At 45.8% G+C, this 14,123-nt stretch overlaps 1 protein-coding gene across 1 annotated transcript; it reads right to left on the bottom strand.

The window, feature by feature from the left end:
- LOC112993746 (olfactory receptor 51Q1-like) lies at window positions 1-954 on the bottom strand. Its single transcript, XM_026117627.2, has one exon. The coding sequence runs from the start codon at window positions 952-954 to the stop codon at window positions 1-3; it is 954 nt and encodes a 317-aa protein (XP_025973412.2).
- Between the last annotated feature and the right edge of the window lie 13,169 nt (window positions 955-14,123).

Here is a 14,123-nt window from a genome sequence, read left to right as displayed (position 1 = left end):
CTATGGGAAGAAGATCCTCCTTGGTGTGAGGAGCCTGAGGACACCCCTGCGGATCTGTTTAGTTTTAATGCTGTAGATGATGGGGTTCAGCACGGGGGGGACCAGCAGGTAGATGTTGGCCATGAGGATGTGAACGAGAGGGGAAGCATGTTTGCCAAAACGGTGAACCACGGACAAGCCAACCATGGGGATGTACAGTACCAGGACTGCCAGGATGTGGGACAAGCAGTTGTTTAAAACCTTGAGACGCTCACTTGGGGAGGCAATGCTCGCGATTGTCTTACAAATCATAATATATGAGAAAAAAATTAGCACAGGATCCAATACCACCACGAGAATGACCACCACTAAACTGTACAGACTATTGAATGTTATGTCTGCACATGCCAGCTTGATGAGGTCCTGGTGCAGGCAGTAGGAGTGGGAGAGCACATGGGACCGGCAGAAGGGCAACCTTCTCAGCAGGAAGAGGGATGGGAGCACCCCTAAGAGACATCTGCACAGGGCAGCCAGCCCAATCTTGGCTATCCTGGCACTGGTGAGGATGGAGGAGTATCTCAGCGGGTAGCAGATGGCCACATAGCGATCGAAGGCCATGGCCAGAAGCACCGAAGACTCCATGAAAGAGAACGAATGAACAAAGTAGCCCTGAGCAAAACAGGCATCAAAACTGATTTCCCTGTAGTTAGCCCAGAAAACATCCATCACGGTTGGCATTGTAGACAGAGACAGCCCCAAATCTGTGATGGCCAGCATGGAGAGGAAACAGTACATGGGCTCGTGGAGGCTCGGGTCGGTCCCGATGACAAAGAGGATTGTGCAGTTCCCCGCCAGTGCCACCATGTAAACACAAGTGAAAAGGATGGCGAGCCAGACATGGGCAGCGTCCAGCCCCGGGATGCCTGTCAGGAAGAACGAATAAAAGGAGGAGTTGGAGTTGCTGGAAGACCACATGATGGACTGGGGAGCATCTGTATTTAAAATAGGAAGAAAAACCTGGAAAAAGAAGGATACTGCTTGCAAACCAGAAAACACAAATATGCATATGTATATATAGGCAAAGGCTATACACATAGCAGTGGTTAATTAATCTGCTGATTAATATTTTTTTCCCTCTTCACTGATGACTATGGGCTAAAATATCCAGTAATGAGGGACAATCTTAGACCAAAGCATCCAGGAGTTTGGAAATTTATTATCTACCTCAATATAATTCCCCAAAATAATGTTTTTTAAAAAATATTACTGATTTAGAGTCATGAATCATGATTAAATCATATATGTGCATCTCACACTGAATTAAGCTTTCTAAATGCCTGTGATCCAGATTTCTTCTAAGTAGCTGAATTACAGTACTCTGAATGTTACTGGTAAATATAACCGGTTATCTGGCAAAACCTGTAATTGTTCATCCAATAAAAAAGAAAAGAATAATGATTTGTGAAAATTTGAAGTACAAAAGTAGTGCAGATTTCACCTGAAGTATCAACACTGGAGAACTTTCAGAGAAAGAGAGCTGCAGGAATAAACCTCACGGCAATGCGGACTCCCCTGTCTGTGCAGTGGGAAGAGCCAGGACCAGGCAGCTGGTGCTTGTGTGTCAGACAGGGCACTGCAGAGGCAAGGCTTGCTGCTTAATCTCTTCTGAGTGGGAAACCCTTGAACAGCTGCATAGCAACAGAGTCACTGCTACAAATGAGACATCTCTGCGAACTGAAGGTCCAAGAACTTCAAGAGCACTGACATTGAGCAGTATATAAGATCAAACCTTTCAGAGTTGTATCAAAGGAGAGACTTTTTTTCTTGTACTCAGGGGAAAAAGTCTCTTTCTGATGGATTTATTTAGTTTAGACTGTTTGATGGACAAAAGAAAAGCCAAATGGATGTAAAAATTGTCTATCTGTCTCCATGTTGTGAACAGAGATGGCCTTTCAACAGACCCCACAAGCACAACGTGACCCAGTGACGGGAAACCGAAGGTACAGAGAAATTGGACTGAAATAAGACACTACTAGTCTGCAAAGTCTGAAAAAAAAGGAGAGAACACTGACAAAAATCTTCATTTTCTGGAACTGTAAAACTAGGAATAGAAATTCTCCTGAGGTGTATATTTTGCCTGAGAGCCATATTATGGGCTTGATGAGTAAGTCAGATACGAAATTCTTCTGGAAGCGTGATGCAAGACATCAGAACAAGTCACCACAACAGTCTTTCTAGACCTAATATTTTCTAACCCTCCTGTAAATGGGGGGGAAAATAAACAAATGAGCAAAGAAACATAAATTAAGATATTAATTAGAACCAAAAAAAGGGGTTAAACACCTTTTCCTTGTTTTTCCCTTGAGCGCCATACAGCTAAACCTGTTAGCATCAAGGTCAGGCTCTGTAAGTGACATCTGAGCATGTGTGAAACCTCACTGTGCTGTTCCTGCCCTTCTGCATTTCAGAAACTTACCAAATTCTGCTGCAGAGGCTCTGTTTCAACTGCAGTGAAAAAGCCTGAGCAAGACCCATGGTACACACAGCTTCTTATAAAGTCTCTGTGAAACCCCAACAGGCAGCTTGCATGAAGGGACTCAGGGGAACAGACAAAAAAATGATAGGAAATCAGCATCAAATCTGCCTTCACTTCTAGCCAAAGAGCTGGCAGCCTGTGACACACAGTAATGTTCATGAGTTTGGGGGATCAAGTCCCCGCCGTGCAAGGAGCTGTATAGACATGCATCTGAGAAACCTTCTCTGTGTTGTATTCCTGTAACACAAGGCACTGTTGGGTCTAAATAAGTCTCTCGAGCCCTGGCTTTGCCTGGACGTGCAGAAGACGATTGCTGTTGTCTGCTGGGTGATGTCATGAGAAGGGATTTGGGACCTGCTGCTATTGGTGTGTATCTGTCTGGGGTTGACAGAGCAGTGACAAGTCCCACCTGCTCTTGGATGTCCATGACATACGAAATTCATTCATGTCTTGTCACTGAATGAGACTGATGTATATATCTGTTCTGATCGCCTGCATGCCAGCTGTGTGCGTGATGGTGCCTGCACACAGTTGTGCAACGTGTCTCCCGTTTGCTGCCAAGCAGAGGTGTAGTATGGTGTGGGCAGCAGTAATCACAGGCACCCTTAATCTCTTTTCCCTCATTTTGTGTCTTACGCACTCTGGACCCTCTGTCCACCGCTCATTCCAAAGAAGCACTTGCCCACAGAACCTTTCTGTGATGGTAGCTGGCCTCTCCCAGACCAGCGGTTGCCCCATGTTCGTACATGCACTGATCCAGCACCTGGTCACCCCAGCTCTGCTGGAGGAGGTGTTCTGGGCCAAGCATCTTGTGTCATCAGCAAGTGTCTTCCAGGTCCTCACTGGTCCTGTCACAGGGATGTTGCAAAGCTTGCACATGGATCCTGCCCTTTTCAGCTCTTTTACAAAGGTTCTTCCTCTAACTTGCTCATCTGGGGAGAAAGTGATGGGACAAATAAGAAAGGCCTTGACTAGAGAGAATTTGTCTTCTGTGGCCCAGCAATCCCACTTGTCCTTACTTCCTGCTGTGTTAAAGCTCTCTTTGCTGAAGTTTTGGTTATGGAAACAGATTTTCAAATCAAGGGGCATCTGCATCATTCTGCTTTCCAGATGTCCCTCCATAAGGTGGGAAAATGCAGCAATTAAGAGGCAGTTTCACCCTGATTCTGGAAGATATGATGGCGGCAAAGACTCCCACGTTTTAAACTTGGTGGATTCTCCTAACCCACTGTCTTGCCTTCTCATCACACTCTCAGCAGTTCTCCATGGGGCTGGACCCCTCTTAGCTCTAGGTTGCTTTTATTTTGCTGTCCTCAGTCTGGGATGGGAGGTTGCTTTGGTTGCAGAATGGTCTATTTGCTCTCCAGGGAGGCGAACGGTGCGTGAGGAACCTCTGCCCTTGTTGGAGGGAGCTTAAAGGGTCTGGCCGGTGCTGTGTCGCTGACAGCGGCAGGAGACAAGTGTTCAGGGAAGGAATAAGAACCCTGCAGGCACCAGGGAATAATTTCTCTGTTAGCTTCTATTGATCTGAGGCTAGGGCACTTCCTGAACTAAAAGCAGTATTTTGTGTTGAATATTCCTTAATGGATTTTTTTTCCTGCGGATTTGTCTCATTGCTCAGTTAAGCCCCTGCAGACTTTTGGCTTTTGCAACTTGCTCTGACAAAATGTTCCAAACCTTAATCTTGTTGAGTGAAAAAACACCTCCTGTAATTGGTTTTAAATTTGCCACCTGCTATTTTATTTAATGCTTCTTAGTTCTTGTATTAAAAGAGACAGAGAACAATTACTCCTAAATGTTCTGTTAAAGTCACAGCTTTTTACAGACAGCTTCCCTACCCTGTCAGTCATCTTTCTCCCAGATGAAGAGTCCTAACTCACTCAATTCTTCCTTGCATGGAAATTATTCTAGGCCTTTGATTATCTTTGTTGCCTCTCCCCAAAACCTTTCTGGTTCCTGTAAGGGTATGTGGAACCAGAGAGCATCTGCTTCATTAAAGTTACCAGAGCGAGGACCTTCTCAGTTCAAAGGGAACGGTAACAGAGAGAGTGATAAACAAAACGATGGAGACGAAAACCTGATAGATAAGCAATGATGGAGACAATAACGAAGACTAAAACTTGTCAGCCACTATTTGATGGGCCATTAAGCAAGCATAGCTTTGAAGAGGGTCATCCTGGACTTTGTAATGGATAAGAAGGGGGAAACAAGGTTAAGGTGAGTATTATGGGTATTTGGGGGGGCCTGCGGGACTATGCAAAACTTATTAAGGGCTGATTAGTGGAAGGGTCAAAGGTGGGGAGAAGAGGGGGTCGGGGAGGAGCGGGTGGGGAAGCAGAGAGGAGGAGGGATGAAAGGTGCTGTCACTTGAAAGCAGCTGCCGGTCAGCACACTTCACTGACCAAGCCTGTGCCAAACCACCGCAGCCTGTCCTATCTTCTTATTAAATCCTCTCTTAACTGTCTTTCTGTATGATTTTGCCCTCTGCCCCAGGTGTGAGCACTGCAAGGTCTACGTGCCAGCAACTGGAGTGAATCGAGTGCCAGCAAGTGGAACCAGAACCCGGGTGACAGCAGACGGTGTGTCTGCAACAACAGGACCATCGAACACTGCGGATGCTGCCCCTCTAACCCCCTTAACAGCTCCGCTATGGACTTTTTGAGACGAGAGACTGCATATAGCCCCAAGCAAGCTGGCACAAATGGGCTGGCACAGTGGAGTAATCCTGTTCTCCACTTTGTCCTCTGCTCCTCTGCTGCTAATTCTCAACAGCTGTTTCGGTTTTTGTGACTCATATCAGACACTGAATTGATGTTCTTGGGCAGTATCAATTCCAGTGCAGGAATCTGTCGTACTATACGTGAAGACAGGACTGATTTTTCCCATTAACATTTATCAACATGAAATTACATCTGTCTTTTTCTTGTCCCACTGGACTCTTCTAAGCTGTTCCTACAGTTCTTCACAGGGGTTCCTCATCTTTAGCATCATGGAAAACTTGACATTATCAAGGCACTTTGTCATTTCTTCACTATTTATCCCTTTTCCAGATGACCTGCAAATATACTAGACAACACTAATGCAATAGGCCTGAGGTCTGAGAAATATCAGTTGATGGCCTAGTCTGCAGAAAACAGTACATGCATCCTGAGACATATCACAGGGCATGTATATGATAGCCTGTAACACAACATTCAAATACACTATAGCCAAAATTAAGTGTTTTCATCACTATTGGTACTATGTGATAGATTCATATATTGCATCAGCAAGTTTTTCCAGGGAAGAGGGGTAATCCAGAAATAAATGATATTTCATTTATCGCTGACTATTTACTCAGTGAAGAGTAAATATACTTCACATGGATTAAGGTCCCAGTTCCTGGTGCCGTGGAACATGACATTCAAAGCAAAGGACTGATTGCACAGCAGTAGTTACACCAGTAGATAGGGATTTGCTGGTCCAAATGGTTTTGTAACCCATTGATATCTGTTACAAGCTTTTGCCTGTGTTATCTTACAAGGCCTGAGTTGCTGTAAGGTTGACATATGGGTCCTCCCCTCTGTAGCTCATATTGGAATAATCTATGGATTGAGATGTGGTCAGTGGGGGAGGACAGCAGAGCTCAGGGGGCAGCAGCGGAGGGGAAAGCTGAGAGCTGCATGCTCTGCCAGCTAAATCACATCTGCTGCATGCAAGCGCTGGCTGTGCTTATGCTAATAACAGTGCCAGGGAACGTTTCCCAGCATGGGAACACAACTTCTATGCTGCTAAATTGTTAGCATGGTCCCTGGCACACTTTTGGCCCATGCCAGTCCAATCCAAGCAGCTCCCAGGCATGCCTTGGGGTTACCATCCCTGGTTTGGAGGAGAAAGGACATGTGGACATGGGCAACCTGTGCCAGCTGGCTCTGGTGACAGGAGCAGGCCCAGGCTTGTTTAATTTAGCAGCAGAGACGTAGCCACCTTGAATTCTGCAGAATGAGGCTAAAAGGCAACTTAGAAGCTGGGGAGGTGCCAGGAGCCAGAAAGCAGGAGACACTGAGCAGAGCGGGGTGTGAACCCACCTTCCCCCAGACAGGAGCTTCAGTGCGTGGACCATTGCTACCGCGCTCTGTCTTCACCCCGCAGGACTGGCAGTCCCGGGCACTCCCAGGACAAGGCGTTTCAGTGCAGGCTGTCTGGAGCACGGAGCAGGGATTATGCTTTTTCTTTGCAGTATGAAATAGGAATTGTTGTTGGTGGGTTGACAGCTGTTTTCTACAAGAACGCCCTGGATACTCATTACATCAAAATTTGCAGGAGGAGTTAGAATAGCCTCGTTAAATACACCGTTTCCAGATAGGAGCAAAGTGATTTTGCACAGAGCCAGCTTCCTGTCCTTTGGGGAATGTCACGCAATTCTGCTGTGTCTCCTCTGGCTTTTGGCCCTTTCACTCCCTGAGAAAATGGATATGGTTGCATCCCTAAGGATGTAGAATTTAGATAACAAGCTCATTCTGCAAAATGGAAAAAAAAGTGGAGAGATGAAAAAAATATGTTGAAATTCAGCTTTATTCTAACACAGAGTGTGAATAATGCCTTTTGAAAGTTTAACATACGAAACACGACTGAAGGGCACCAGGATACAGAGCAGTCCTAAAAACAGTTATCCATCTGCAGAATGGGAGGTCATATACTCATTCACACTGAAAACCAAGCAGTGCAAGGATGTGAAAAACGCCAGCATATTCCCCAAAGGAGTACCCTGTCCCCTGTGTTAGTCTCAGGTGAATCTTATTCTTTATTGACTGAAATTTCATAATAACTGCCGAATATGTTGTGGAAACACCCTTCTTTAAAATCAATGTGTTTCTGCAAAATATCTCCATTTCAAATAAAATACTTTGGGGATGGGTGGGAAATGGAATAATTTTTTGGTGAGTTCTGTATGTGCATCAACTCTAGCTAAATATTCATCACCATCAGGGATTTGAAACTTGGTGATTTATTCTAACCATTTCCACTGATTTTCCTCTTCTTTTCCTCTCATTTACTTTCTCTCCCACCAGTTTCTCCTTTTTTTCCCTCTGGTAGGAATACAGCCCAATTACAGAGCATCCTCCAAGACAAAGAAAATCTTGGTGAGAGGTGGTGGAGTAGAAAGCCAAGACAGAAAGAAAAACTTAGCTAAAACAGGTGTTTTTGGTACAGATTTGTCAGAGCTCAGTTCAGCTAAGGCTGTGAAGCAGGCCACATTTCCTGGAAAGCAAAGGCCAAGAGAGAGGGCCAGCACTGGGAAGAGCACTTACAGAAACCACCTTTGCAGCTCTTTTCCCTTCAATTATCCTCTCGTTTTCTAGCTGCAACCCACTCAGCTTTTGGTGTGTATTGTCCTTATTTTCATTTAAAAGGAGGACTGGGCTCCATGAGCAACAAGAAGATGCACAATCCGACTCGATTAGTTGGCCTCTTAGGGGGAACAGAGATAATAGCAGTTGTACAATAGTGTACAGTTTGGTTGTACATAGTGTACAATATGATTGTACGCAGTGTACAATAGCAGTTTCCTACACAAAAGAGGTAGGACACTCAGCACTGTTTGCTTCACTGTTCATGGAAGGGACTGAAGCTGTCATTCACACCTGGTGGATTAGAAAGGATAATATATGTACATATACAAAGACCCTGTATGCCCTGTGCTTTTTGCTGCACTTAAATGAAAATGCAGACAGCTGGCAACCTGCGTAAGGAAAACCACAGAGATTTTCCATCATTCTAAAATCCAAACAGGCTATTCAGACACAATGTCCAAATGACTCTTTACAAGATAATACACTACTGTTGAAATCTATTAAATTATATATACAAGCAGGTATATATATACACACACGTGCACAAAGTATGCCACAAGTGCAAGGACAGAAATACAAAAGCTCTGGTGTAATGAATTGAATGTAATGGTATTAGGTATGACTAAAACTGAGAAAGGACAGTGCGTGGGTGGGTAAGTGGGTGGATGGAATGCCAAGATTTATACAGAAATACAAAAGATTAAACAGAAATTTGTTTTCAATTGTCATACGTATAACCTGGGTGAAATAGAGATTGCTACTAAATGCATTGCAAAGACAAGAATCTCTACATCAGAGAAATAATTACATGCTTCTTTGCTTTGCATGCTGCAGGAAAAAAGAGCTCCTGAATACATGTAGGACAAAATAAGCACACAATGTTGGCTCGGACTAGTACAAACATGAGCACCAGCTCCACAGCAGGAGTGTTTTTTGTAACTGGCACTGGAAGATGCCCACTTCTGGATCTCCATCCCCTCCGCTCCACCTTCGCTGTGGTTCTGGCTGGCAATGCGGCCATGCTCCTAGCCATCCTGTTGGAGCATGGCTGCCACCAGCCCATGCACGTTTTCTTCTCCACACTCTCACTGACAATTAATTTGCAGTGTATTGAAGCCCAGTAGCTTGTTTTTCTCCAAAGCATCTTCCAAAAAGTCATTCAGTCAAGTTCTTAAAAGCTCAGGGGTTGCAGAATACAGCATTTTCCTCATGTTTCCACTAACTTCATTCAATGGTTAAACGTTACCACTGTAAAATATGCCCACCTGTTTATGTTCCTGATCTATACACTGGGTCTTTCTTATTGTGCTGGAAATGTGCTGGGCAGGAAGCAAATACAGCCAGAGAAACCTCTCCCCAGAGTAGCTGGTTCTGAGCAGTGAAGGGAAGGCAGAGTGCTGCTCTTCTGATCTCTGCAGCGTGGGTATAAATGCAGACTGGAATTAATGTGGCTGCTGTGGTATGGGAGCCATAATGATGTGAATGAGAGAAATGCAGGGTTTAGTGTGTCTTTGTGATGCACTGCATGAAAAACATCCTGTCCCTTGAGCAGAGGAATGCGTGAGCCTTGTGACTCCAGCTAGATGAAAAAATAGGTTTCCCTGTTCCCCTGAAACCCCCTCATCTTTGGTTCATCTCTTTCTGCTTGAGACCAACTTCTGTACAGCAGAGATGTTTCTGATTTGGGAAAAAGTCAGACAGCCTGGGTACCACTACGTGTCTAGTCTTGACATAACACAGCTTGGTGGGAACTGACTACCTTCATGTTCACAGCTTCTCAGGAGGCGTTTTTTTTGCCCACAGTGAACTCTGTGCTGTCACAAAATGTCAAATGTTAGCTTAAACGTTGTTCAGCCAAGCAGTTAAGCTACAGTGGCAGCAGCGCCTGTGCCGTAGACAAACCTGCAGACCTGTCTCCTCACAGGCCACGTTGCCTCTGGCTGGGCATCATGCTAACACAGTTGTACGGCATCTGAGGCACAGCACGGAAGAGCGAGCTCACGTGTGCTCACATCAAGGTCAGAAAGTGGCCATGTACCCCATGAACAGCAGTGCAGATCTTCCCCAAGCTGCCTCGGACATCAGATTCACAACAGGAGGCTGAGACCAGCTGGATGCTGGAGAAGATGCTGAGACTGCTTGAGGTCTCTGTGGCTGGCCATGTCCAGTGCCAGGTAGAAGATTCACCACTGGATTATAGAAACCTGCCTGTCAAGCCTGACAAGTACCCTCAGTGTCCAAGCTGTGGTTGGTGGAGGCATTGTGGAGATGCCCACAGGCATTAGTGCCTGGACAGCAAGTCAGCTCCCCAGGGCAGGGAATTTCAGCTGAGCTGAGCTGCTCTCCAGGCTCTGCTGACCATGTTGGCTGGATGTGCACTGCTTCCAGTGGGAGCTCCACCACTGAGTGCACAGGTAGGCATGGATGTGCAGAGAAGGGTGCTATGTGGCTGGGCAGCAGCTCCTGTCCCTGGAGCAGAATGCATAGGATGCAGGTCCACCTTCTGAGAAGCTGCAGCTGTGAGACATTCCCAGGATGAGGGTTTTGGAGGTGAGGGAGTGGAGTGGAGGGAAATGTGAAGTATAACCTACCTCCCCTGCCTGGGGTTGCTGCTCTTCGTTGCTCTTGTCCTCTGTTGCTGGGTGCCTGAACACAGAGCAGAGGGGAGGGGACAGTGGGAGGTGGGTGAAACCCCTTGAAGTGACTGACTGCTGCTGTGTGACAAGACCAGAAAATTTTGGCCTGGAGAAGGTGGGAAATAAAGAGTTTTCCTTACAACTTGTTGTCATCCTCTGTCACACGTACCCTAAAACAACATTGTTGTCTATGCTGTGTCCTTGGCCCTAACTGACTGAAGGGGTTCATACCATGGGGTCCTCTCAGGAGCTCTGACTAAGGTCCCACAGCTACCTATTTTGTTCCTTTTACTGGCCTTGTTGTTATCATCTCTCAAAGTTCAGCAGCGGTTCATCCCCGGCCCAGGTGCTGGGTGCTGTGCACACGCAGAGCAGGAGACAGCCACGAAGCGCTGTTAGCAAGGTCACCTTTCAGGTCCTTGCGGTGGGTGGATGTTGAAACTCCTGCCTTACCTTCCTGCAGGGCAGCAGGGGTGCCTTGAGCCTGTTCTCATGGAGCAGTTGCTAGCCAAACATCTGGGGGACATCAGCCACTATCAGCCAGCTGGGAAGGGGGAAGGTGGTCCTACCAGCGAGGCCGTGCTGCAGTCCAGGGTCTGCACGCTGCAGGGGTGGCATTGACCCACTGCTACCCAGATCTCATCGTCTGTCTGGTGAGAAGGTGGGCTCTGGCTCCGTTGCCAAAGCCTGCTGAGGACATCACTCTAGCAGGAACAAATCAAGAGCCAGGAGACGTTTCCCAGAACAAAGACTGGGAGCAGCTGCACAGGGGGAGAACAGTATTTTGCAAGAAGGTGGAAGGTTGCTGAAGGATGGTGGACAGAGAGGACACGAGCCTTCCCTCCTAACCTGATACGCGACACCAGAATGGTGACTTGGCTGGTGGGAGCACGCCCCTGGCCCTTGGCTTGTCACTTGTGAGACCTCTGGGATACAACAAGCAGAATCACTGATGTCTCCTCACTGCAGGGCAGCTGGTATGTCCCTGCTTGTGCAGACTTCTTGCCCAGGCCTACAGAGCAGAAAAGCTCCTGCACTAGCGTGGTGGGGGCTGAGAGCGCACACTGAGCAGCTTTGTGATTCCCCTCGCAGAGACGCAAGGTGTAGGGTCCTTCAGACGGTCCTTTTGTGAGTGATTTCCCACGATACGTCTAGCGCAGGCCAGGTAAAGAAGCTCCCGATAGTGCCTCTCCCTCTCCAGGGGATAAGAAAGGCGACTTCATGTCCCAGGGAGAGACTCCAGCGGAGTGTCTGGGCCAACTCGATGGCCATCTTTCAGAGGCTTAAGTTAGCTGAAGTGAATCCTAGTGTATCTGGCCCTGAACAAGTGAGTTTTGCCCCAAATCTTGTTTTCCGTTTTCTGATTGTTATTCCTAGTATAGTTTATTGCCAGGAAAACAAGAGTGCAGAACCTGCCAACCTGCAATGCAGAGGGCTTGCAAGCTGGCTGTTTCATCTCAACTGTAGTGTTCGATGGACATCAATGATTCTGTCCACCTGGATTGTATTTGTTCCTCTTTTCAACCAATTTATTCAAACTGGTGACTTTTACAGTCTTCCCAAGGTGCACTCAGTTGCCACTAGCTAAGTCTTCAGCGTAATTTGGTGGAAGAGCCACTCTGAAAGGCAGGAACTGGGAGGTGAAGCACCACTGAGATGGACTCTCAGCATCTGTGATGAGGGAAACCTTCAGGATGGCACCTGGCACAAGGGAACAGCCTCAAAAATGGCACTGTTGCATTGTCCCAAAGCTTCCTTTTTAACCACATTCCCATTTTGGAAATCAAGACCTGCACTTTTCACGGGTTGGAATTCATGCATTTTACCCTTCAAGACAGTTCTGTGACCTCAGCTGAAACTGGCAGTCACAGAACTGCTCCTCCTGGAGCAGCAAATCCCAGTTTTTTGCATATAAGATCCTGAGATTTGGGTTGTATTCAATAATCTGAGAGCTTGCATAATTTGCTGTGACAGTCAGACTAGAAACTGCTAGCATTAGTTGACAAAAAAAGGGAGAATTTTCCCTGCTGGGCCTTATCTCTGGCAGTGACAGGCAGTAGTGAAGCAGCCCAATCTGCTGAGAAAATAGAAGAAAAATTAAATCTGCTGAGAAAATAGAAGAAAAATTAAATAGTGAGACTGTCTAAGATAGTGGGGTGATTTTTCTGAAGAACTCTGTTTAATGCAGAAGTTTCAAATTCAATGCTTAACTGCTATTTTTTGCCTATCTTTCAAGGAGTGTTGGTATATCCCAGCTGAATAGTGGATCAGTGACCAGTGTCCAAATGGTCAGCATGATGTGGGATTTTATTATCCTTTTTGTCTCATAATTAGCCCAGCTTCAGGGAAATAAACCCTTATGAGGCCCCAAAGACATTTGTTGCTGACCTCTGCAGTGACCCTGACATAGACAGTCATCTGATCCAGGTTAATCACCCATTAGAAAAGGGTAGCTTCCACATCAGTAATTATTTCTTCATTCATCAGAAGGACACAGTTTTGCCGTTGGGAACAATGTATTCAATATTAGAAAATGGTCACGTATAAATTTTTTGAAAACCTAGTAGCTCTTAATACTGGTTCCATTTTACCTCCAGGAAACAACAATTGTTAATGATGCATTTTGTTAAAAATGCATTTTTATCAGATGTTAGTTTGTTGACCCAGCTTTTTGTTTCATAAGAGGGATAATTTTTTCATTAGCCCAATGGATGTAGTTGGGAGACAAGCTTGCAGAAGAGCTTTCTTATTTGCATTGATGCAAATAACACCCCCTGATCACATGTAGCTATTCTCTGCTTTGTCATTTGTGCCTCATGGTTTCAGAGAAGAAAACCCCATCCGTGCACGGATGTCCCTCTGCTGGGACCCTCTGCGTGTATCCAGGCTCCGGGGAGGTCTCACAGCAACATTTCTACTCAAAGTCACCCAGGACCTCAGGTATCCCAGGAGTGATATTTGTTTTGGTGCTGTTCGGTGGGCAGGACTCACAGGACCCAAAGAAGAGAGAACATGAAGGGCGAGACTGCCTCTTGCAAGCAAGATCAAGTCTGCATACCCCAAATGCCATGACTCTAGCTACATTCAGGACACCCCCCCCCCCCAAACTGCTATTTCCTCACAAGCTTATTAAAAATGTGGAATAATTGCACAAATAAGATAGCTCTCCTCAAATCCCTGTTCACTTCATCTTTCCTCTTTGATAATGAATAATTAATAACTTTTCTTTGAAAAATGGTTTTTCAGTGAGTTTTGCCTTCACTGTATAGTAGTTTCTTTTAGATCAGTTTCCCCTTTCTTGTTTCTGAATACTGATGTGAAATGTGTCAGAAGTATAATTAAAGTCAAAGCAGATTTAATTTTCTGTTTCTTCCCTGTCAGTAATGCATGCTGCCCTGCCTAAAGAAGAAATTAGATTGCTTTGTCACAGTTTGTTCCTAAGAAACTCATGGTCAGCGCTGATTATTTCCTTGATATGTCACGTATGCTTCATAAATACTTGGTTTGTCTGTTTCAGTGTTTTTCAGGAAATTAAAGTTAATCTGACTGTTTCTAATTCCCTGTTTCTTCTTTACCCTTTCCCACCCTAACCCTAACCCTAACCCTAACCCCCAGCCGTCCGTGCTGGTGAAGGCACCT

The sequence above is a fragment of the Dromaius novaehollandiae genome, chromosome 1, assembly GCF_036370855.1.
Source record: "Dromaius novaehollandiae isolate bDroNov1 chromosome 1, bDroNov1.hap1, whole genome shotgun sequence".
Taxonomy (NCBI): Eukaryota; Metazoa; Chordata; class Aves; order Casuariiformes; family Dromaiidae; genus Dromaius; species Dromaius novaehollandiae.
The sequence above is the reverse complement of the archived record's forward strand: the minus strand, read 5'-3'. Positions and strand labels throughout refer to the sequence as shown.

Excerpts from the sequence above, each read along its gene's own strand:
- LOC112993746 (XM_026117627.2), bottom strand. The coding sequence starts at position 954 with ATGTGGTCTTCCAGCAACTCCAACTCCTCCTTTTATTCGTTCTTCCTG.